Here is a 26340-nt window from a genome sequence, read left to right on the forward strand (position 1 = left end):
ATATGGTTATTGTTTGGTCTTTGTAGGAAAATTACACATGGTAAATTTTAATTTTATTTGTTAAAAATTTAGGCAACAAAAAATTCCTAGTTTAATATTTTTTGATTTTTTTTTTAAATTAATAAAAGCTACAAGGTTTTATCTTATAAAAAAATTAGACACTTAAAATTTTCAACAGTATGACACATAAAAAACTTTAAAATTTGACCAAAACTGGTTGTTCTACGATATCTGTCAATTTTTAAGTGTCAAAGGTTTTCAATATTTCAAAAGTTTTCATTTTTCAAAAGCTGTTATTTTTTAATTAAAAATATTGAGCAGGAACATTTATTGGTAATTACACCTTTTTGGAATTTTTAACTCCGAACTACTAAAAAAATTACCGTGTTTATTTTTTCCTACTACTTTGTCTCGAACGTAATTTCGATTTGAAGTGACATTTCCGTGCAACGATTCATTGAAAAATGTCTTTAATACGTCATTATTTAAATAGATTCAATAGATACACTTCAACCGTTGGAAGAATATGGAATCTTCACCGATTTAATGTATACATAAGCTCAATGGAAGCACAAAAGAGAAAATTTTGATGTGCGTCCTTCGAAAGGAGACTGGATAGGATGAAGAGGATTCACAAAATTGTTTCTAGAAAAATCTGATGCTTTCAAAGCTAGACACATAGGTTCGAAAACACCCTCGAGTAAGCCGCGAGTATTCGGTCCAACTCCGATTAGACCTATTAATAAAGAGAAACAATTAATTATCGGCTCCGTGAAGCTCATGCAAATCCTGCGCCAAAACGTAAGATCCAGATGAAACGTTATCAAACGTTAGTTTGATCGTTTGTTTTCAAAACCTACCTCAAGTTGAGGTTCGCACTGACAAAAAGTTCGGTTTGGTTCCAACCCCGATAAAATGTGAAGCGGCGTCGATGGTCTACTGGTAAGAATGATTGCTCACCCAGTGTGTCTAGGTTTAATGCCAGTCAAGGTCGTTGAGATTTTTCGTATATAACCTTCATGAGATAATTTTCTAGGTTTATCAAATTGGCGAGAATGTATTATGAAGTAATAAAATCAGTTAAGATGAATTTTACACAATTATTTGATAGTCTTCCGACGAACACATTAGAGAATCTGTTATTCGTTTCATTTTTATACAAAACTTTATACAAATTGATTTTTAGCATAGATTCTAGTCATTGAAGAAACGATAAAGTGAAGCACAAGGCTCGAATTCGACACACATATGAAACGATAGGACGCCAGATGCTCCACTGCTAATCTAGGTATCACGTTTCCGAAAAAATAAGTTTGCAGTGGACTTTCTCATAGCTATTTTAAATTTGTGAATATTTTCATAATGATTTAACCATTTTAAGTCAGTAGTTTTATTCATTATCCAACCATTATAAGATTTTAAAATAAAATCAAAAGTTAATAATTTACACAATTTTTAAAATGAAAATCTGCTGAATTGCATATCGACGATGTACGAATTTACCATTCTTTGGGCCTTGACCGTGTGTCTGTGTTGGTGAGCGGAAGTACATCGCTCTCGCTCTCTTTTATGACTTTTCCAGCCTGTCAACGTTGGCAGCTCTGACCAAGATGGCTGTCGTTCAATTGTGTCAGAATCGAAAACCTTCAGTGAGAGAGAGTATTAAATTTTATGTGTCAGAGTTGCTGTCCGCCGCAGTCAAAAAAAAGCGAAGCAAAACCAAACGTCGAGCGCGCTGCTGCCGTCGGTCGTTGTGCGGTAGATGAAGGAAGCATATCCCGGCCCGGTGGCCTTTCAAATTTCTCCGTCAGTTCAGTTCTCTCCGCGACGACAGCACAATACATAATCGTCTCTTCAAGTCCGTCCGTCAGTGACTGGCAGCGCGGCCATGTTTGAGTACGGTTTTTGAAGTTGCGGTGGCGAAGTGAACGACGTTTTTTCCGTAGTTTTCGCTGCGTTCGCTTCCAAGTGACATTTTTGACATCTGTAGGTCCCAAACGTCGCGGAGCCGACGAACAAGAGGGCGCATATTTTGACGGCCTACGGGAGGACCAGCCACTGTTTGCCCCCGCTGGGTGTATGGTGGCCGAATTCGGAAACCAAGCGCGGTGGCTACTTTTTTTCTGCTCCGAAATTACGGAACTCTACGCAACTGTACTGCTACTTCTATATCGGGGCTGGGCGGAGGATCGAACGAAAAAAATAACGAGAAGAACGCAACATAACATTTACCAGCGCAAATACGGCGCAGGAGGAGTAATATGAAGAAAATAGTGCAACCCGTGCGAAAGGTATTGAATATTGATGGTGCCCAATTGGGAAAATAGAAATTGCAATTTATTGGTGAAAATCGATCTCTCGCGTTTGCGATTTTTTTTTCGATCATGCAAGAAGAGTATAGAAAAGTTGGCGCTCGATTGTAGATGTGTGTGCGGCGATGAGAATATCAAGCGGTGATTTTTTCCCTTGTTCTTTTAACTCAGTAGGCTGTGGTGGTTTAAGCAGTGAAAGTGTTGCCAGTTTTTTTTTGGTAAACGAATAAGATTTTGTTTTGATTTTTCATGAACCGATATCAAAGGTACTATTGAACCATGGATAAATCGTGATATTTGATTTGTTAAAATCATCCAACAAAACATCTGTACAGACAGGTTAGATAAATCTACATCATACTACGAATAAACGGTCGGAAACCGAATTCTGGTTTACCGGGATCTTCAAGCAAGGAGGTGTTGCAGCAGAGATCTAACGGAGCCACAGAGATTGTTGATGACGGAGTCTTCGAGCAGCAACTTTTTATAGCAAACCGGGACAGTTGCCGTTAGTTCTATTCTGTTGATCTGCGTCTCGTAATTAATAGTGCATACTTGATCAGCATATTTAACTATGATACAAACTAGAGACCAATACCAAACATTAAGCATGCAATTGTCGTCAAATTCTGTAGCATTTCACTGCAAAACCCAAGCTTTTTAAAAGACAACAGAATTCGTAAGCACACAATTTGAACAGCACCACATTTCAAAACGGATCATATGCCGTATCAAGTTATCAACATACATCAGCTTACACAAGTCGCGATAAGAGCACAATTTTCGACAAAGACAATGAAGAGTAGCAGCCCTAGAGGCACATCAGATAACGTATCAAAAGTTTAGGACTTGTGTGATCCAATTTCCACATGAAAGGGTCCTTTCACAAAGGGTACAATTGGATCCACATCTCGAACCAAGCAGGGATGTGTTGGTGGTCAAGCTTTCTCGTTTACACGGATCATGTGAGTTGATTCTATTCAACCCCGACCTGGTTGTTGGCGTTCAAGTGACTTGAAAGCGAAATGAAAAAGTTGTAATTCCACCAACTTCTTGGAAGTTCATTTCGCAGTTCAATTGAGTTGAGCACGTTGAATTGAATCGTCAAAACCAGGCTTAAGACACATGCAGCTCGATAACTCAACATATCCAATTGCAGTAATTTCCCAAGACAGCCGTCATCAATTCCAAAAACAATGGTTGAGCAGCTGCCAATAGACGCAATATCGACAAATTCCAAAACCTTCGTCGAACGGGTGATATTTTTGGAAACGCCATATGCTGAAATAGATGCACATATCTTCAGAAAGTGTAGAGGTGATTCATACGATCCCAAACGTTATTGGGATAGACACTACTCAGGGCTTACGTTGTGGAACAGCAAATCTATCGATAAACAAGTGAAAAATATTCGTTTTCGTAACACGTTTATAAGTGTAACTGGAATCAAGAAGACATCTTGTTGATATTCTAAGATGTGTCAAATAAGGTATCAAAATATGAAAAATTAAAATGTGATATGCTCAGTTGAGTTCCCGAAATATACCATTTTTGCGAAATGTATCTTCATCTTCCTAATGGCCATTACGTCCCAATCCAGGGTCCAATAGTACTTCCATAGCTATGAAAGCCTACGATTGCATTGAAAATAGTAAAGCTCTTATTCAGCACTGGAATGTGAACGCTCGTATTATATCTAATGCAATAGGATTTTATATCTAAATTATATCTAATGCAATAGGAAATTCGAGCGAAAACTCGATGTTAGCAATATTTTACGAACCATCATGGAATCTTGAATTCAAATTTAATCCTTTATAATTATTTTGTATATAGAAACAAGTGAGAAAATAAAACATCAAAACCAACTTTGCTGTATTTTTTCCTATGGCAATCACAATAACTAGGTTCATATATTTTTGATGGACAACTGTGAACTCGCTTTCCTCACTTAATTAGAGATTGTGTGTTAAGTGGGACCACGAGAGAAATTAAGCTTTGAAGATGCATTTCTTCTTCTTCTTCTTCTTCTTCGCATTTCAAGCTTATTGCTTATGGCATATTAGCTTATTGCGTGCTCTCAACTTAGTGTTCTAGATACACTTCCACAGTTATTAATTGAGAGCTTTCGATGCTTGCTACCATTTCTGCATTAGTATAATTGTGTGGCAAGTACAATCATACTCTATGCCCAGGGAGTCGAGAAATTTTCCAGCCCAGTCTTGCTTTGTAGCTGCGCCTTTACCGACTGAGCTAAGGGAGGCCCAAATTAAAAAAACGGATGCATTTGTGCTAAATATAACTTGTGTGCGTTATAGAATGGACACATTGAGATGGTCGAATAGCACTTCAGAAACTCATTCAAAAGTAGCACTTTATCAATTTTAGGGATACTGAAGGATAAACCACCATATTAATGTACATTTTAGGAACCCCTCAAAATGTTTAGACATTTTAATATCTAATCATAGCCGCATGTTTCATTCACATAATGCTGACTTATGACGACCGACGAATTATGACTTCATATGATATAGTCAGCCTTTTATTTACTCAAGCAATTGCACAAAATTTCATAAAATTTTGAGACTCTTCGTCCCATTTTGTCCAATAAAAAAAAACAAAAATCTCCACATGCCTAGTGTTTAGATTCCTAACAGCCTAACTGTGATGATCGATTCTCTCTATCGGGTTTCTCCTTTAATTACTACAGTTAGATAAAAAAAATCCAAGTCTCCCGTGTGTTTTTATCTCGATTTTACACCATTGTTAAAGTTGTATTAACTAGCAAAAACAACAGAAAATGCACTCTGAAATTTAAACCAAGCGAGCTATTAACAAAACAAAAAATAAATTAAGAGAATCAATCATTGCAAGTTAACTTTTATCATGATTATATGAAAATGAGCAGATTTCTTGTGGACGTTCTCAAGTCTAAAATAATATGCAATTTAATGGAAAGACAAAAATTCAATTATTAGGTGTACCCAACAAAGATTGAAAGAAATGTAATAGCTTATGAAGGCAAATTTTGGCATATTATGCTTAATAAAAGCTTGTTCAGTTGTTAATCAGACGAAATGTTTGTTGAGTGGTAGTTTCCGTGAATGAGTATTACGATGTAGAGCGTACACGAGTGCAAAACGTACTGTTCAACTCTCTTATCTCTTCTAAATCAATTGAATCGAAACTCTCTCCTTAGTAAAATCAAAACCGATCAGTCCTTTCCGTGGTCGATCTGCGAATTAACTCTTCAATAACTCTTCAATAGATTTCTGCTTGACATTAATGTCAGTCCTTCTGAATTGCAGCTCGCATTAGAAAGCTTTAGTAACGTTTCCAAAATACTTGAAACTCTGACTGAGAAATGGAGTCGTTCTCTATACCTAAAAAATCTAAGTTCATTGCGAAAATCCTTTAAAAAGTGTATTGTTGGTTGCAACTAAAACTGAACTGCTCCAAAAATGCAAAAAGTGCACGATTATGTCAAATCGTTTTGTTGTCTTTTCAATCAGTCCTATCTACATTGATTGATTCTCTTCATAGATTCTCTCGTTAATAACTTGGCTTCATTCATATTTCTGGTAATTTTTTTCTAAATAGTCTTCCAAATAAAGTTTATGTGGTTATTTTGCTTAACGACGCGTTCAGGGTATCATCCAAACCGTTTGTGGAATAGTTCTATCATTTTGGTTATCGTTCGGGTATGGTATTTTTTATATTAGGGCTGTTAAAAGAAAGTATTATAAAGCGTATTGGACGATAAAAACAGCTGAACATGTTTTGGAGCCAAGTTGTCAACGGAAGAGAGTCGGTGAAGAGAATTGATCAATGTAGATTGGTCTATTTGAAAAGTGACGCGAGATTTCTTGCATTAATTAATAAGTGCACCGAAGACAAAAAACGATTTGACGCAAACGTGCACTTTTGGTGAAAAATTAAATAAAATTTGAAATACGTCGTGAATAGGACATAAAAAACTGACCGGAGTGATTTTGTTTTTATCGAAATGAGTATTTCAAAGTAACCGTGTACTTATTACACGTTATAACTGCTGATGAAAGTAACTCAAAGACAGAATAAAATTATATTGCTATCTCTTTTTTTTTTTCGTACACAAATTTACTAATGATGGTAAACTCCAACCGGTATTATCCTCGGATACCGGTATATCCCGATCAAGAATGTCCGGCTGCTTTGATGTCGACATCAGAGTTAATCAACGCGACGAAATATTTTGCAGATCTTCCAAACAGGGACGGTATCAAAAGTTAATCCGATTTGGAACTTACGGCAATAAGTGTCGTAGCAGTGGAGCTACTCAGATCTCTAAGTAACTCCACTTTTTTTCAAAACTGAGTAAATTTTGCGTGAAAAAAAAGAGACAGCCATACAAGTTTAAACCCCCCCCTAAATAGTGGACATCATTGGAATCGTAATGGACGCATGTTTTTTAAAAATTCCACAGTTCTGGCAACACTGGCACTATTTTCTGGTATGGTTTCCTATCACTAACACATACATACGGAACTACTTTGCATGGATCTGCTGTTCGCTCTCGCTCTCTCTCTCTCTCTCTCTCTACGCATCTCGCACACATCCACGGTTTTCTACGCCCATAAGTGCGAGCAGGATGGGCTCTGAGAGTGTGGCTAGGCCCTTCTCTGTATAGCACGTGCTAGATAGAGAAGGCTTTACACCTCGCTTTCCGAATCTGTCCTGCTCTGCTCGTGTGGAAAGATTCGTGGTAGTAGTGTGCATGGTTGGTTGGGCTGCAAGCTGTTCTGACCGAATGCTTTCTGCGTGTGTGACTAGGTGGTATTATTGCTAGTGAGTGGTTAGTGTTGACGACGGTAGCGATCGCTGCGACGCGAAGAATGGTTAAGATTATTGCGTTCAAAAGTTATTGTCGCGTCTTCGTAGGCATCGGAGTTGTAAATATTCGTTCGAGTGCTACACCGTGATTGCTTTCCCGCCAAGATTCGCGAAGAATAATAATATTGTCACCAGTGGTGATCGAATGCAGCTTGTTTTGGATTACCTTTAAGCTGCTATTATCATTCCAGTAGAGCAAGTTGAAACAATGTTCTTTTAATTTGACTCAGCGCGGTCAATCAACGGAAAGTGTGTAATTCAATGCTGCTACGATAGTGCATCAAAGTGGAAGAGAGCAAGAGCGCGCTAGTATTGAAAAATGTACGGACGGAGCGCTCCGGCAAAAATGGCTCCCGTCAAGGTTTCTGTTTTTTTAATTTTCCCACATTTTTTTATATGCTGAACTTCGCCTTTTAAGTGAATGCTGACGAACGGTGAATGATGGTAATTTTCTCTCAGTGGTGTAAACGAAGAATAATGTGATTTGTTTTAATCGGAATGTAAATTGAGGCACCGGAGCATATTAGATCAAGGATAACCTCAAAAGCTTTGGACAAGGACGCCACTACAATTTTCCCAGCAGGGAAAGAGCACTTAAAAGCAGTAGCCTATCCTGCTGATATCGCTTGGGTGGTGGCAACGGTATTACGGTAGGCAAGGCACCATCACCGGCTCACAACACAGTGTAACTGATCGACGCCGCCAATGTACCCTTCGATTGTAGTGTTGCCAGTTATTGGATTATTTCAAGACGAACTATTCAAAAGGTCGTAAGTAATACTATTTTTTGGGATTTGTTTTGTTAACCCGTAAACCCGGGAATCCTCAGAAAATTTAGTTTTTGCTTGACTTTTTGTTATAAATTCTACCATTACCATTTCTAAGATATGTAATGTAACTCTGAACAAATATTCAATTGCTTAAAATAGTAAATTTATTTAACATAATATTTCCTTAGCATTTTGAAAGCATCGCTGCCTCCATATTATTGATCATTACTCCTGTATGATGCATTATTTTGATATCTTACAAATGGATTTTAAAATCTAAAAATATTTTCATCACTCAAGTTGATGATTGTAAAGTTGAATTTGTAACAGCAGCTTAAGTCTGTAGCTTAACAAACAAAAACATAAACATTAAAATTTTGTTCTGTTTATGGACAGCCCTTTATCGCGTATCCAAACACATAGATTTTCACAACCGGTTGCATTGATGCGATATGTTGGAGCAGTTAGTGAAAATCTGAGTAAAATACACAACAAATCGCTGTTAAACTCATTTTGACAGATCTAATTAATCATGTTTTGTTGTTTTTGACATGATCCACATCCAGAGGGCCAGTCACTTTCGAATGTATGGGAATGGTAGGAAACCATTTGGAAATGCATGAAAATTTTCAGTTTTTATTCATTATCGTCTTTGTGGGCAGTTTTAGATGCACAAAAATTGCACGAGTATATCACTATAATAGTGATAAGGTAAACACTCGTTTATTTTTTTCATTCTGTGAAAGCATATTTTGTCACAAATCGTTGATTTTCTGAAATTCTCCATACTGCAAAAATGATTTTCCTACCACTGAAGGGGCGACATCTCTCGGATCTTCAGTATAGCTACTACTGAAATCATATAATTAATTTTATGCTTTTTTTTCACGGGACTGGCATCAATGGTGGTAAGCTCCAACTAGGATCAACTTTTACTACCGTCCTTGTTTAGATATTCTGCAAAATGTTTGCTTAGAGTTGTGTTGATTAACTCTGATGTCGACATCAAAGCAGCCGGACAGTCTTCATCAGGATTTAATCCGAGGATAATTTAATGCTTTTCAGTTGACACACAAGACGGTATTTAAATCTTGCGTAAAGTAAATTATAAAAAAAATTGTCGTATCCAGCTATCTTATTCATTGGCAGGGTGGCCAGCGAACCGGGAATACCGGGAATTTGAAAAGTAACCGGGAAAACCGGGAATTCGATGAGAGAACCGGGAAAAATAAATTAGATACACCATAGGGCTGTCCATAAACTACGTAGACAGTTTAGGGGGGGGGGGGGGTTGACAATTATCGACGGCCCATACAAATTTTAAATTTTTTGTATGGGCAATTGTCTACGCAGGGGGAGGGGGGGGTCAAGAATCCCAAAAAACTGTCTACGTAGTTTATGAACAGGCCCATAGGAATACATTTTCACACCAGAATTTCAGACTAAACCATTAAAACAGAGTGATTTTTCCAGCTGGGTGATATGCCGCCATGTTATTGAAACCCGATGTGCGGTAAAAAAAGGTGAGGAGAAAGGAAACTAGTGGACTCTTTCATTCTGACGAAGTTCTTATGCAACAGCAGACGTGACGTCACGTCTGTTGCTGCGTAAGAAGACGCGAGAACGAAAGAGTCCACTAGTTTCCTTTCTCCTCACCTCTTATACCGCACATCGATTGAAACCCACATCTGAAACGTCACAATTCAAGTGTGAACTGCAAAAATGGCGTGACTGCATTGTCTTATTTTTATCAAATGAAATTATTTTCCCTTTCATGCCATATAAATGGTTGACTTCGTGGTAGAATATCAGAAAATAATATTTTATGAGTTCTAAGTTTATTTTTCACAAAATGTAAGCAAAAATATTAAGAATATCTAAAATATCAGTCACGCCTTTTTTGAAATTCTGGCATGAATCTTCTATTTGTTTGCAAATTATGAGCTGTCAGTGGGGCCCACGACTCGCGGGCCCGCAGCGATGTTAGCTCTTTTCAAGGCAAGGCAAACAAGATAGGGATGCGACCCAGCTGGATTTTTCCAAATGAATGTCTTTCTCTATTTGCTGCATTTTCTTCAGATCGCCTTATTGTTTTTAGAATTTAATCACTCAGCAATATTTCAAATTGATTTTTGCAATTCAATTTCAGATGTTAAGTGCATGAGCCTTAAAACAAAATATTGAAGATGCTGGACTTAAGAAACATATATTTTTAAAAACTGAAACTGAACTATTATTTCCCCGGGTTTTATTTTTTTTTATAAATTCTCATGATATGAATTTCAGAATGAACTTCCTGATCTGAATTATTATAGAATTCTTTCAAAATTAACCAGAAAACACTCTGCGTAATAATTACCATTGAATTCTTTTTGGAATTTCCTTGAAACCCCTTCTAAGAAATTGTGTGGAATCCGTCTTAGAATTCACTTAAACATATTCGGAGACTTTGATTTCATTGAAATCCTTTTCAAAATTTTCTTTTAACTCTAGCATAAATCTTTCGAAATTTTAAATTATTTAGAAACCTACTACTCCTAATACTCCATTTAAAGAATTTCTTTCTAATTATTAGCAATTTTTTTGCAATAAATTTTGTTGTAGCTCTTTGATGAATAATTCACACTAGGGTTGAAATTATCGCCAGAACACTCTTAGAACTCTGTTTCTAGTTGAATTCTCATCTTAATTCTTTAAGGATTCTTCAAAAATTACCTAATAATTTAATTTAGAACTTGCAATCTTCTCCACAGAAATCCCTCCAAATTCTTCTAACAATTTCTAAGGACTTCATGTCAGAATAATTCTGAAATTCTGCTCTGAACTTCTCCTTCGAAAACTATGTGGGATCCTCCTCAATAGTTTTTTTTTAAATCAACACTTTGAATACTTTTAAATTTTACTGAAAATTCCAGGGTTTGTCCGCAAGATTCTATCGATTGTTCTGTAATTTGTTTTAACTCTTAAAATACATCCAAGTCTCAGAACCTTGACAATTATGGCTGCACGACTATTTAATAAATATGATATAATTTTTTTCAAATCTGTTATCTTGGAAAAATTTTAAACTCTCACATTTTAACTATTGTTTCTCTAAATCTTGCATCACGAAGATTGTTATTAATCCCAAATTTTAAAGAAACGTTCTATTTTCAGACCCTACACAAATTTCAAAGTCCCAGAATCTTGGGAATCTATCTTTTTAGTAAATAATCTTTCAGTGAATACACGTCTTCTCTATCCGATATCACTATCAATTTCATTAATGTAAAATTTAAAATTCTTCACATTTTAAGATATCTTCGAGCATGAAACTAAGTCAAACTTCAATAAAATCACTTCGAATAGTCAACCTTTGGTTACAAAGTTGATACATAACACATTAAACTTTGCTATGAAAGTTGTTACAGCAGCTTTCGTTGTTTCAGTCTCGAGATACAAATATTGTAAGCCGTAAATTACCTTAAAAACATAAAATTAACTTGAAGCACCTCTAAATCATCACCGATTTTGCTGAAAATTTGCACAGAAGTTCAAATTAACATGACGATCAGTAATCACGGTTGACCCGTTACATTCCGAACATTTCGTTTAAAATGAACAGGTCTAGTGTACATCGTATATGTATTGTTTAATTAATAAAAGGGCTTAGTACCTCCATTACTGGCTCACCCACCCTAGTAGTAATACAAATGGTATTTTTAATAAATGGAAACTATATACTTGAAGTTGCGGATTTCTTTTGATAAAACGCGGATTTCGCGAATCAAATTTTGATTATCTTGTAACAGCCCTGGAACGGTTATATCAATATATGGTTTGTTTGCATTTTGGCTCGTCCGCCCCTTTCTAATGTTAGTCTAGAAATAATACACAACTTTACACGGCGATGCATCCGCTAGCGTGTGTGCGATAAACGTCTTTAATCTCTATTGGCAAATCAACGTTGACTCCCATGGGGAATAGAAGAACTAGAAAGTGATTAAGGTATCAACATTTTTCATGGGAAGGTATACGAGTGGAATCTTAAAATGCTTTTTTTTTTTAATGCAGCGGTTTTTTGATGTAGGACTACGTCTGTGATTTCTATATGGGGGTACTTTATGTGAAAACCGAAAATGGAACATGTAACCAAATTATGAAAGATTGTGAACTCAGCTGCCCCTGGACCAATTTCAATAATTTTATCACCAATCGATCATATTTATTTCTACGCATCTGTTAAATTTAAGGCCTTATCATTTTTCAAATTGTCACTATTGGACAAATGTGCAACTGTTGCTATGATAATTAACATTATCACCGGTTGCCTGCGAAAAACGATTTCCCTAACACAGATTTCAAAGTTGAATTCCATCCGGTCTCATCAAACGGTGTTTATTCAATCACCGCGTCGTGAGTGGTGGTGTTCTCCAGTACACAACGAAAGGCTGCCTGCAAGAAGCGAGCTGCAGCCCACATGAGTATCCATAGAAGGAGGAAGAAGTCGCATCGCTATTGATCGGAATCAGTAGCTCTTCGTGAGTTGCTGTGGGCCATCTATGTCAAGCGCGTCGTACTTAAGAGTATAAGCAGAGCTCATATTCCTATTCCTACACAAAACACAAACTCCTGCTGCAGTTAACAAATAACATTTATTATATAAGGCCACGTAGTCCTACGTCACCATTGAGTACAACCCAACTGGCTGCTGGCTACGATGGTAGAAAAGCTGAAATCTATGTATACAACTAAAAATTTGAAAAGAAAATAATTGTTCTACACTCAAAAAATTCCACACATTTTAATTGACGAATTTCCAAGTGAAAATCCACATGATTTTCATTTGACCACGCGTAAACAGAATCCACTCTGAAGTACACATGAAATTTGTGGTCACACATGGCTTTTATGTGTACACATATTAAGGTGAAAGTTAATGCTTTTCCGTTGATACAGAATCCACACCCGGTCAAACCACACCCAAATTCGAAATGCACCAATACCAACAAGCATTGCAAATTAGAAAAATGGGTGGTATTGAAATTTTGAACATATTCGTAAACACAATATTATTGTATAATTATAATAATTCTACTACTGAAATGACAACTTCAATTCCAAGTTCAGAGTAGTCCTACTAATGCTCAGGGAAGTCTTGCCGTAGTTCAGGGAAGGCCTGCCGAACTTCAACGAAGTCCTGATGAAGTTCAGGGAAGTCCTGCCGAAGTTCAGGAAAGTCCGTCCGAAGTTCAGGGAAGTTCTGCCGATGTTCAGGGAAGTTTTTCCGAACTATAGGGAAGTCCTACCAATGTTCAGGGAAGCCCTGCCGAAGTTCAGGGAAATCCTTCCGAAGTTCAGGGAAGTCTTGCTGAAGTTCAGAGAAGTTCTGCGGAAATTCAGCGAAGTTCGGAGAAGTTCTGTCGAAGTTCTGCCGAAGTTCGGAGAAGTTCTGCCGAAGTTCGTGGAATTATCTAACTATCTTTAAAAATACCAAGATATATTTTCACAGAATATCATGAAATACTTGTGAAAATCGAGGATCATCTTTTTTCCTTGATTTGTTTTCCGTCGATCTTGTTTTGCGTGCTGAGCACCAATGCTTCCGACGCCAGGGAGGCAGCTCGCACACCTGAACCCTATCTATTAACCAATCAACTCTTGAGCCGGGGACCAACGGTTTTACTTCCCTTCAGATATGTTATGCCTCAGAACATCCCGGTGGCATCAACTGGGATTGATCTCAGGCCTGATGGGGTGAAAGAGGATCACGCTTACCACTACACAACCGGCGCCACTCAGTATCAATTTGATTTAAACAATATTTTATTTAGCAATGGCAAAGGTGGGTGACTTCATAAATAGTATAATTACGGAGTGATTTGAGATTTGGGCGTGATTGCTTTTGTAAACAAACACTTCAGTCACCGATTTCTCGCGAATAAAAACTCAGCCTAGAAAACTAACAACACACTCATGTAGAGAAATGATTCCTCTGTCATTTGAAATAGTTTGTTCGTGAGATTGAGCTTTTATTCACAAGAAATCAGCGATTGACATATTTGTTTACAATAGCAATTACGCCCAAATCTCAAAGTTCTCATGAATTTATCTAATTATCTTTAAAATATCCGGATGTATCAGAATACCTTCATCAAATTGGCTGAAATTTTCGCAGAATATCCTCAAATACTTGTGAAACAAACATGTGACAATTGAGGAACCTTTTGATTTGAAAAATATTTCATTTAGCAATGACAAAGGTGGGTGATTTCTAAAATAGTTCCATTTATCTTTAAAAATATCCAGATATAAGAAAACCTCCATCAAACAGGCTAAAACATTCACGGAGTGTAAGAGATGAACTAGCCAATGGCTAAAAATCTCTATAATAAAGAAAAGAAAAAAAAATCACGGAGTGTCCTTCAATTAGCATAAACATATGTACACACACTTGAATTGTTTTTATTATTTCACAAATACACGCGTTTCCAACACGACTTAGAAATGCTCTCAATTTAGAAATATTTTTTTTATATTTTTTTCAAGCACTTTCATAATGGAGTTCTTGCGATAACGCATATATGACATTGCCGAATAGCATCCGGTTTCAATTATCGATAGTTTTTGCAAAATATTGCGAATTGAAATACCAAAAGATATCTTACAATATGCATCAATTATTGTGAATGAAAAACGTCACGTGCGAGCTTGATCCTGCTGACGGTGCTGATGGTTTTTCTTGCTAATTGTTCTTCAACCTGGAGCATGCTTACGCACAGATACATGCAAAAGCCAGTTGATTGATTAGGAAAACGAAATCTAATGCTCTAATGATAACAATTTAGTTCTCTAATTTTGCACGGAGGAGTTTTTTTTCGATTGAGCGCTGCGTTATTTTGTAAAAAATTGATGAAGTGAGTCATTCTAAACCGATCCACTTTCACCTTGTATGTGTATGACACATCGATCACATTGCAAAACTTCATGTGGCCGGCGCAATGGATGGCAATCGATGTCCGTCGGTGATTGGCACTAGATTGCGGAACAGAGACCGACGTTAAAAAAAAAAAAAAACTTAAGCAATCTTTGAAATGTTATTAATGTACTTGTATATGTTGATTTCAAAACGCAAAAAAATATTCTCGTGAGTGCTTGATCATTGGAAAATGACAAAAAAGCTCATGATAGGTAGTTTCGTCTCGTGATAGTGAGAGGACCTGTTTTCTCATTGTCACATGACGACCGTGATATTTACCAACTCTGGCCGAAACTCAGCGATGAGTAAATTTTGCCCCATGCTTTTCCAGTTTTCCAGGAAAAAATATCCCGAATATGAGAAAAGTAGTGATTGGTTTATCTCAGTCTATTGGTATAACTCATATACTGAATAAAATTTTCGTCAATTTTTACCATTTTCCGGCAGATTTTTGTGGTTTTCCATAGGAAAACATTAGGCAAATTTCCGCTGTGTATGGAGAAAACAAGAATTTCGAATGGTAATGGTTCTTAACAACCCATTATTTGTAAGGTTCAATTCCAAAAAATCATAATACATAAGGTTAAAACTTTATCACACAAACGTTCGTGTAAAATTTCATAAACATTTCAGTTAAAGTTTAGCATGGATTATAAACTATTTTTAACCATTTTTGGTAAGGTCAAGTAATGCTTCGCATTTATGCGGGTCCAACTTATAATACTTATGAATTTCATTGTTTTGGCTAATGTATTTCAAGATTCATAGAACTATCTTATGATTTCCCTAACAAATCCTTTTTTACTTTATTCATTTTTTTTAAAACTTCATTGAAGTGATTTTTAGCCGAGGGCTAGTCCACATAAAAATCATGGAATTCTCAAGTTGTTTTACCTCGGTGTGAAATCGGCAACACTTACGCTATTTATGTTGCGACAAGCTCTATGCTACACTCATACATATGAAATGCTTCAAGTACGCATCGCATCAAAACATGACTATTCGTGATACGGGTGTGAGCATTCTGTTATTATTGGAGAGTTTACATACCATGTGAAGGCACTTCAATCCCTAGCAGGCTTGATGGCACAGTTTATTCTCTATTGAAATCCGCTACCTAGCGTGTGCTGAATATGTGGTTTGTAGTAAAGCCTTACGCTACTATTCAGCACATTTGGACAACACCACTACCACGGTTTTCAAGCATTTTTATGAGTACGAGAGGGAGAGAGTGAGAACACGTTTTAGGCACACACGAACACATGGTTTGGCACGCTCTTCGGTGCTATGCAGCGGTTCCTCTCGTCAAGCTTACCGATATACACAATGATGCTCACTATTTAGTAGTGTGTGACGTTTCAAAGGGGTCGGTGACTAGCAGCAGCGTCCGGGCAAAAGAAAAAGCATTATTTTTTGTTGTGACTATTCGTTTGCTGCATTTTTCCACCCTCTCCGAATGAGAGAGCGAGAGAAGGGTAAGAAGAGCTTCATTCGTGTCCAGCTGTCGTCGTTTCTTGTTATCAAAAGCCCACGAAACACAACGGAAACTGAGTAATTACTTTAGCGCGACTGTTGCAATTTTTTTCGACCGTTTTCTCTATCTTTTTCTTCCATTCATTACTTACTCTTCGCATTCACACATCTATCTGATGTGCGGCAACGGCACTTATCATTCGCAACGCGTACAATTTTTTATCCCGAACCAGCACACTCTGTGTCTGGCTTTACTTTTCGCGTGTGACAAGCTATTGCGTCATGTAAAGATTTTCAGTTTTCCTGTCAGTGGAAAGAATCAGGGAAAGAGGCAATGAACTGACTTTGACAACAGTGAGGTGGATATTACCGAGAGAATCGAGCGGTGATTGTGAAAGCTGTTGCGGCTGCCGCAAAGCAGTAATGTAAGCTAATAATCACCGAAATCGTTGCCCTACCGATTGAGCTATGCCTGGAGTACCTAATCCTTTATTTTCGGGAGAATGTGTGCGTATGTTTGCCAACGAGAGTGTCTCACTGAAATTGGATTCCCTTTTGCTCATTCAATCAATCATTTCATTCAGCAGCGGCCCGGTTAAAGAACATCAAGTGATGCCTACTTTTGGCAGGGTGTGATGACATGCTGTGCATTCATGCATACACGGAATGTAATGCAGAACACTGACTGTAGGAACCTCCGGTGTTTGAGTCTCTTATCTCACATAGATAACTTTAAAACACAATGTATCGTCGTACTAGTACCAGCAGAGTGTCGCTGAATGAGCTGTGTCTTAGGAACCTGCTCGCAAGTGACGCACTGTAATTTTCTCAAAAATTTAATTTCCACGAGTACTGTCGTACGTGGGCTGTGTCTTGTGATGTCAAGTTATTGCGTGCACTAGGAAAATGTCTACGTTCGTGTAGAGCGCTGTTTATGACGTTATAAACGCTGATTTCTCGCAAGCTATAACTCACCCTTGAAGAATTTTGAGAGATCTCTGCTAAGCACAGTGAAAGTATATTATGGATGCGAAAGCAGACCGTTTTGTATGCGAGTAGAGTAAGGAGGGAGGTGAGGTTTTCGAAGCCATTGCAACCAAACTCAATGTTTGGACACTTGTTTAGAGCCAGAATTCAATTACAGAAATGGGTGATGTTTTCGGAAAGATACAGCGAAAAGTTTGTGTCGAGATGAATAAATATAGCTTTATTCAATTGAATTGTGGGCGATAGTTTTATGCCATGGCATGATTGCGTTATTCTTGAAGATGTTTTTAGGAGTATCATAATTTTGATAACATCAGGAAGCTTGAATTACCTGTAGTGAGACAAAAGTTTGAGATGTATCCCAAAACCTTGTCTGAATGGCGTTTATTACCTCTATACAATCATAAATGGAGCAAAAATGTTCGAAAGCCTCGTAAAAGATGTTGAAAATCACCATTTCGAGTATTCTCTCAGTTCTGACATCGTCGAAGCTAAATTTTGCGGTTTCTTTATGACTTACGCATCATCATGAAGCAATTAAAATGTAAAAAAAAGATATTCGAAGAATCTAAGCTGCTGGAATCAGAGAATTTCTAGACTAACATTTGAAAAGGGCCTAATTCCAAAATGACCATATCGAGAAAATCGCTTCTGAATTTTGATGACCTAGAAATAAATCCTATTTCACGACTTTCCATTTTCTGGATGATTTTATAAGCTTGACATATAGTTAATAGTATAATCTATCATCATGCATCACTAAAAACTCAAAAAAAAAGTTTTCTTTGTCGTGAAATTGAGAAGAAAACATCATACGCCCCGATAATTTCATACATGTTGTTACCCCCCGGATCTTCCATCCTTTGAACTGCCAACACTGGTGATACGCCGTGGAAATACACCCTCGGGATTTTTTGTTTGTTGTTCGGCCTTGGTTCTTCGTTCGTAAATTTTGTGAGAGTGGAATTACGCCCGGAGATTTTTTGGTCTTCTTTTTGTTCGTTGTTTACACGTGAACTATCAATCGGATGCATTTCAAATGAATTGGGCGTGACTAGATGCTACAGAATCAAAACGTTTGGCATATTAAAACGATATAATTCGTAGTTCTGGTGCAAGGTGTAACAACCAGATGCATCATAGAGTTGAAAGTTGGAAGTACGCCATGTAAGAAGAAACGTTTTTAATGATTTGAAGTGATGTTTTCTTCTACTTTTTCGTGTTTATCGAGTAGTTTGTGAACTATTCTTTCTATATGTGACAAAATATGGTTTGTTTACATTTTGGCCTCCGCCCCTTTCAAATGTAAGTCTAGATTTAATAATTGGCATTAGAATTACGGATTTGAACTTAATTCTGGATTCTGAATATTTTCTATGAGCTCAAAATTTCAAAACAAAATGCAATAAGGTAGAGCACTACTTCGTCGTAATCGCCCATTTCCATTCTAAAGATCAGCAAAGATCAATAAGTGATATCAATATCAATGATTTCACCATGTACAAATCAATAATAGGCTTGTTCCGATGCGTTAGTTCATTAGCTACAACATAAATCCTGTTAGAGCGCATTGTATGAATATTTACGCTCATTGTTTTCAAAACAAATGAAGCGCTCCCCTTGTTTTACGTTTATCCGTAGGACGAAGAAAATCTAATGGCGTTTCAATGCGTTAGGACGGAATTGAAACTCGTAGAACAAATTTAGAATCAAAAAGCAGTATTAGATTTTGAACAATATCTCAACAATTTGTGACTCTTTATCAAATTCAACGGTACGTATGGAGAGGTGAATAGAGATAAATTTTCTATGTTTTGTTCAAACCCGTTCAAATTAAGGAGGTAAAGCGCAGGTTGTGCTTAGTAGGACGTAAATTAGATCAAAAAACCCTATCTACGGATATTTAAAAAAACATCTCTAATGTAAATAAGTTAAAGGGTGTAACGGTTTTGAATCTATCACAGACATGTTTCTAACTCTTAGAATCTCAAATAATGTTTAATTTAAGAATCCTTAATTGTTTTTTTTTTCTCCCCTTGGCTAATTTTTGCACCTTGTTGCTGGTGGGCGGGCTTAATTTCATGCTTTATAGTGGAGTGTTGGAGACGGTTGGTTTAGGTCCGGCATCGTTGGCTCATGGCGTGGCAGAATGACGTCATGGGCAGGCAATGGGGATTACTAAGTTTCACCTCTCTGATGAACCACTGCATGAGAAAACCAAAGATCTAGTCTAGCAGTGATAGTATCCCCAACAATCAATACGAAACTAACGATTTTAAATTGGCTCACTACTTGACTAGCCTATTGGTCCCAAGCAAACGATTAACGTACCCCATTCTAGTTGAAATTCTAGTACTACACAATGTTTTCCTATGTTTCGAGGGGTGAATCGATTAGCTTGGGACCGAAGATAGTACCAGAGCTGAGCCAAAAAGTTGAGCTCGTTTCTTCGGAACCTACTAGTCTTAGAGTTACCTCTATGGTATCACACTTGTTACTCCTTTGTTTGAGAGCCGCGTCATAGTACGCTTACGTATAGGCACTGACGTTGGGTGCGATAGTGGCGGGATTTTGCCGCAAATCACTCTTATTTTATTTGCAGATAAATTTATTTGGGTTTGCAAGGGAATTATACTATTGAAATATTCCAGAAAGTGCCCAACAGTGCTCCTTCTACTTGCGTGACAAGCTTTCATTGTTGTTTTCATTGAAGCATTACTCAGCGAACAAAGTTAAACACAATTTTTGTGCATGATATTGTAACTAATCTTATATATGATTCATTTTGGTTTGGGATAAGTGTTTAAACTATGGCTCGGGATTTCCAATGTGATTGTGACATATCCATACGTAATTTTGTGGGACGACATAGTGGAAACGTGTGTGCGTAGTTGGAGCATATGTCCTTTATAATTTAAAAATCAGCTAGGAAACTAACTTCAAAGTGAAGCATTTTAGTCACCTGAAGGTGTCACCAGGGACGAACTAATCTATTTACATAAAAATTAATTTCTGTCTGTCTGTCTGACCCTTATAGACTCGGAAACTACTGAACCGACCGGCGTGAAAATTTGTATTCAGGGGTTTTTGGGGCAGAGATTCTTATGATGGTTCGAGACCCCTCCCCCCTCTGTAAGGGGGGGGGGGGGCTCTATACAAATGAAACAGAAATTTCTGCATAACTCGAGAACTAATCAAGCAAATGGAACCAAATTTGGCATGTGGAGGTTGTAGAGGGTATCCCCTTAGATAAGAGTGGGGCTACGTACAATATAGCATGTTTTTTTGATTGGCGCATAAACTCAAGCTCATATTGAATCCCGAGCAGGCCGGGCACACTCAGCTAATATAATATAATCAGGGTGGCAAGTGAACCAGGAAAACCAGGAAAACCGGGAAAAAGTCGGGAATTTATTTTCACCAGGAAAAACCAGGCATTTCATAAGTCCACCAGGAAATTTATTGTTTGTAAAATTTAAATAGGTTTTAAATTTTATGTATGTCAAAGTTTCTTTTTATAATCAGGTCAAAACTAACCATTTTGTTCAAGCTTAATCTTTCACACAACTAAACATTGATGAACAAAATTTACCCTGAGAGTTTAGTAAATATATTTTGTTTTTAATTTAATTTTTTCCTGGAATATATTGCGTGTATGATTTGTGCTTAATTGATAGCAGACTTAAGCAGTGCCGATGCGTAACTACTTTGAAGTACCTGTTCAACATGTTCAATATAAAAGTTCTATTTCTAAAAACTTCAGATAAGACCTTCGAACTTCATGCAAGTTCTACAAAACTCGGGAAAGTTTTACAAGTTTTAGGATAATCCTGTGAACTACTGTGAGGAAATCTCTCCGAACCTTCAGAGAAGTTCTACAAATTCAGGAAATCTCTCCAAACCTTCAGAGAAGTTCTACAAATTTCAGAGAAGTCTCACGAACTTCAGGGAAGTCTTTAATCTTTGGGGAATAACTACGAATTTTACTGAATTTTCTACAGATTTAATGTAACTTCTATGACATTTAGGCATTGCTTAAAACTTAAGGATAATCCTATGACACATATGGATTTTTTTTTTCCGAGCTTCAGAGAAGTCTTCAATACTCTTGGGAAGTCCTCTGAACTTAACATAGTTCTCCAAGCTAAAAAAAAGTTTCTAGAACTTCCGAGAAGTCGATTGAACTACAGGTAGCTCTCCAAACTTCACGGAATTTCCAAGAAATTAAGGAAAGACCCACAAACTTTTGGAAAACCCTTCGATATTTAAAGCCTTATGAACTTGAGGGAAGCTCTTCTAAATTTAGGGACCTCATATATTCAGTTAAGTCCTTCAAACTTCAGGGAAGTTCTCAGATCTTCGAGAAATTTCTTCGAACTTTCGTGATACTTCTACAATGTTTAAGAAATTCCCATGAATTTCAAAAAACTCCGAACATTAGGAAAGTCCTAAGATCTTAAAAAATCCTTCGAACTTCGGGGAAGTCCCATGAAATTCAGGCAATACAAACTTCAATGAACCTTCAGGAAAGACCTTAACGCTTCAGGGAAGTTCTACGAACTTTAGGGACTTTCTATGAACTTAAGCAGTCAGTTGCAGTCAAGAGTTATTAAACCAGCGTTGTTTATGAAATCTTTTAATCATATGATTTTGAAATCATGTTGTAATCAAAATTCCGCTAAATAAGATCCTTAATCGTTGACAATTTGCGGAAAATTTAAACAAACTGGAAATCCGTAAAATTGTTAGAAGCAAAGGTTTGTTTAAAGAGTCCTCATTCATATCACACTTCGCAATTTCACCTTGAGATAAACTAGCCCGCTGGCTAAAAATCTCAATAATAAAGTTAAAAAAATCGCAGTTTCAAAAACAGAAATCTCAAGATTTAGGGGCATATAGATCTCTAAATTTCAGACATTAGATAGGGCTCCGCGCTACCCTAATAAAAAATAACCATAAACGAACGATAACCCAAATCATTGAACTATTCCACAAATGGTTTGGATGATACCCAGAACACGTCGTTAAGCAAATTAACCATACAATCTTTATTAGGGTAGTCCGTCGTATCTCAGCTTTTCTTCGTCGCTCATTTTACGGGTTATCGCAAATGTTTCAGTGTCAATCATAATTAATCTTGTAAGCAAAGATGTTTTTGCAAAAACATAAGTGATAACGCTTTGCTATCATAGTTTTAGCACATAGAACGGAAATAGGCGCCATGATACGACGAAGTAGCGCGGCTCCCTACTAGCTTCTTTACAGCAAACAACCAGATAAAGATTTCACGGGCATTCACAAGAACCTTAATACCTATTTTGGTTTGTGAAATTCCGCATTGCGCGAAGAATGATGGTACAAGGATTCACTATATTTTTTTTCATTAAAAATTGTTTTTTAAATACATGGTTTTTAAAAGCAGGAAATTTTTAAATCATTGACCAGGAAAACCAGGAATTTCAAAATGGAAATTTACTTGCCACCCTGTATAATAAATATAGCTCAAAGTCAAAATCAAGTTCTAAAAGAATTCTGGGGTGATTTCTGACGATACTTCCAAGAGAATTTTAAAGAGTTCGAAATAAATTCCGAGAAGAATTCCAATGGAATCGAAATTTAAGGGTTCAATTTCAAAGGAGACTACTTAAGGAATTCTGAGAAGAGTTTCAAAGTTTGTGATGGATTTTTGTTTTGAGAATTCTGAGGAAATACTATGGGGATTCTAAGGAGAATACGAATTGAATTTCCAATTGAATGCAAGGGAGAAGTGCAAGATTATTCTAAGCAGAAATTTCTGAGGAAATTCTAAGGATGGATTTATGGAAGAAGCCTTCAGGGAGTTTCTAGAAGAATCAATAAAAAATCGAAAATAATCTACTTTAACTAATCATGTCTTCTTACTTCATGCGTGAATTTAACGATTTACAGAATCGTAGATGCTGAACGTCAAATATCAGACTTAAAATGGAGATTTTATACGATAGATGAGGAGATTCAATTATAGAGTTGATATTTCCGTTATGGTACGGCAGTGTGAAAATTGTATATACAAAGTTAAAAGCGAGCAAACGACAATTTTGAGGAAGGTACGAATCGGTAGTTGTTTACGTCAGATGGCGACTTGGGTGTTAAACAATCGATATAACTGTTTCCGCACATCAGAGGTACATGAACAAATCGGCGATCATCCCTTTTGCCACTGGTGGCAGGAGGAATCACCCCTCACCATCCCTCATTAACGGTTGAGCTTGGTAAAGGAGAAGCTCTCTTCTAATCGTACCTTCCTCAAAATTGTCCTTTGTTCGCTTTTTACTTTATATATACAAATTCCACACTGTCACACTATAACGGAACTATCAACTCTTTACTTTCATCTTCCCATCTATCGTATAAAATGTCCACTTTAATTCAGATATTTGATTTTAAGCATTTCCAACTAAGAAAATAATCTATTTCTAAGAATTTTGTTGGTTGTTCTGCAAATAATTTCAAGAATGCAGTATTATTTTTGTAAAAGCTTATTTGCCTCTATGTTTAAGAGAAGGGGAATTCCCTCCCCTTGGCTAGTTTTTGCATCTTGCTGTTGGTGGGCGGGCTTAATTTCATGCTAGTGGAGTGTTGGAGACGGTGGGTTTATGGTCGGCGTTGCTGGCTCATGCCGCGATAGAATGGCGCCAATGGGGATTACTAAGCTTCCCCTCTCTGATAAACCGCTGCATGAGAGAACCAAAGATCTAGTCTAGCAGTGATAGTATCACACTTGTTACTCCTTTTATTGAGAGCCGCGTCGTAGTACGCTTACGTATAGGCACCGACGTTGGGTGTGATACTGGCGGGTTTTGCCGCAAATCACTCTTATTTTATTTATTTTTACGCAGATAGATTTATTTGGGTTTGCAAGGGAATTATACTATTGAAATATTTCAGAAAGTGCCCAACGGTGCTCCTTCTATTTGAGTGACAAGCTTTCATTGTTGTTTTCATTGAATTATTACTCAGGAAACAATGTTAAACACCATTTTTGTACATGGTATTGTAACTAATCTTATATGTGCTTCATTTTGATTTGGGATAAGTGTTTGAACTATGGCTCGGGATTTCCACTGTGGTGTGCTTCTATTGTGACATACCCATATGTATTTTTGTGGTGCCACATAGTGGAGGCGTGAGAGCGTAGTTGGAACATTTACCCTATACAATATACAATTTAAAATTAGCTTGGAAACTAACTTCAAAGTGAAGCATTTGAGTCACTTGAAGGTGTCATCTGGGACGAACAAAGATATGATTAATATATGTAAAAGCCGGAAGTACTTGAAACACGTTAAATTGTAGTTTAAAAGCATGGGTTATGATTGTGTAGGTAGATTAGAGATTTCAGTTATTTATTAAATAAACTTCAATTATAGAATTCAGAAAGTTAATTAACATAAGAGATAGGACGCGGGGGGTCCGCTTAGGGAGGCGACTAGCCTATGAAGTTGTATAATAAATCTTCCTATTTAGTGTATTTGTTAATTACAGAAAATGTCAATAGCGAAAGTCATATCTTCAACCAGGCGCTTACGAACAAGTGAAGTTTTAGGAAAGATGTGTTAAATATGTTGATAGGTTTGAAATAAGAATTAGGATTGTTGTGCTTTAGTTTTCGGTAGAGTATGATGTGTCAACAAAACCCTTTTGAGCAAATTTTCAAACATCAAATTGATTGAGTGATTTATTGAAAGACATTGCGTTGCGAAAATTGACAAGTCATACATCTAACATAGTAGTAGTAGCAGTGTCGCATAATCTTATCACAATTGCTGCAAATAGTGCTGGAGGGGCCGGCAGTGCTGAATACGGATCAAAACTAACATAACTACTAACACTAAAATGATCCCGGAACTAACACTTATCCATTGCACTTTTAGTTATATATTAGTTTTATTTTTCTACTAAGTCATCTATGCTTCTTTCTATTGTTTGGATCAAGTACAACTAATACTAATCTACCTTTATGTATGTTTTACTCCCTTTTAACCCATTATCTTTATGAATGGCGAATCATATGACGTGAGACACGTACAAGCTCAACAATAAACTCAAAGAATTACTTCGAACAGGATGTCAAACAAATTCAGGACCAATCCAAATGAGACCAGAAACCAACAAGGCATCGGGGAGTTATATATTCTTGGAGAGGTATTTGATAAATAATCAAAAAGTGGTAAGTTAAAATCAGAGCCAAGGATCATGAGAGGTAATTGTCAATAATTCATTAATTAGTAGAAATCTCGATAACTTTTTCAAGGGAGCGTATCGGCTTTTGTAGGCGGTGCGTTTGGTCGTCGATTTGGCTTAACTGGTGGCTCGCCCACGCGGGCTGGCACTATCATCAGATAGGGGAAATTTTCCTCTACCTGCTGGTGGTGTTGATAAGCGTGTGCGAGCTGCCGGTTGCGCCGGATCGACGATCGGATGCATTGTTTGCAGGAGCTGGTGCTTCCCTTTGAAAAAGTAATCGAGAAATAACCATATTATCCTGTAATTGATATTACTATGTTTACATATCAATGAAATTAGTCATGACAGAGTAACAGACACAATAAACAAGACAAGTGGGGGTTAATACACAAGACAAAATGACAAAATAAGTGACGACAGAAGACAAGACTGGGACAAAATCAACCTTAAAAAAAAAAAAGAATGCGCAATTATATTATCAAAACTATTTGGATCAGCACAAAAACAACAGTGACCAAACGGGCACCATAGCCTAGGAACGTCTGTGTGTTGATTTAAAATAGAGGCTCATAGAAGCAAAATTTATCAATAAAAGGGGTCCAGTGTAGAGTTTAAGCAAGTTGCTGCCACTGGATCACTACAAAAAAAAAAAAAAAAAAGTTTAAGAGAAGGGGAATTATTCTAAAAAAAGTTCTTGAGATCATTCTGAAGAAATTCTGCGAAAAGTTCATAGCAAACT

General features: G+C 36.9%; 1 protein-coding gene across 7 annotated transcripts in view; it reads left to right on the forward strand.

Moving 5' to 3' along the window:
* Nucleotides 1-1646: 1646 nt before the first annotated feature.
* pzg (putzig) overlaps nt 1647-26340 on the forward strand; it is a 55341-nt gene continuing 30647 nt past the window's right edge. The window contains exon 1 of one of the 7 annotated variants that reach the window (XM_065223933.1): nt 1647-2291. In XM_065223933.1, coding sequence (XP_065080005.1) covers nt 2262-2291 — 30 coding nt within the window. In that variant the 5' untranslated portion in view covers nt 1647-2261. The other 6 variants (XM_065223864.1, XM_065223992.1, XM_065224271.1 and 3 more) reach the window with 6 other exon arrangements.

The sequence above is a fragment of the Ochlerotatus camptorhynchus genome, unplaced genomic scaffold, assembly GCF_037179485.1.
Source record: "Ochlerotatus camptorhynchus isolate MF236.1 unplaced genomic scaffold, CSIRO-AGI_Acam_v1.1 ptg000002l, whole genome shotgun sequence".
NCBI classification, from domain to species: domain Eukaryota; kingdom Metazoa; phylum Arthropoda; class Insecta; order Diptera; family Culicidae; genus Ochlerotatus; species Ochlerotatus camptorhynchus.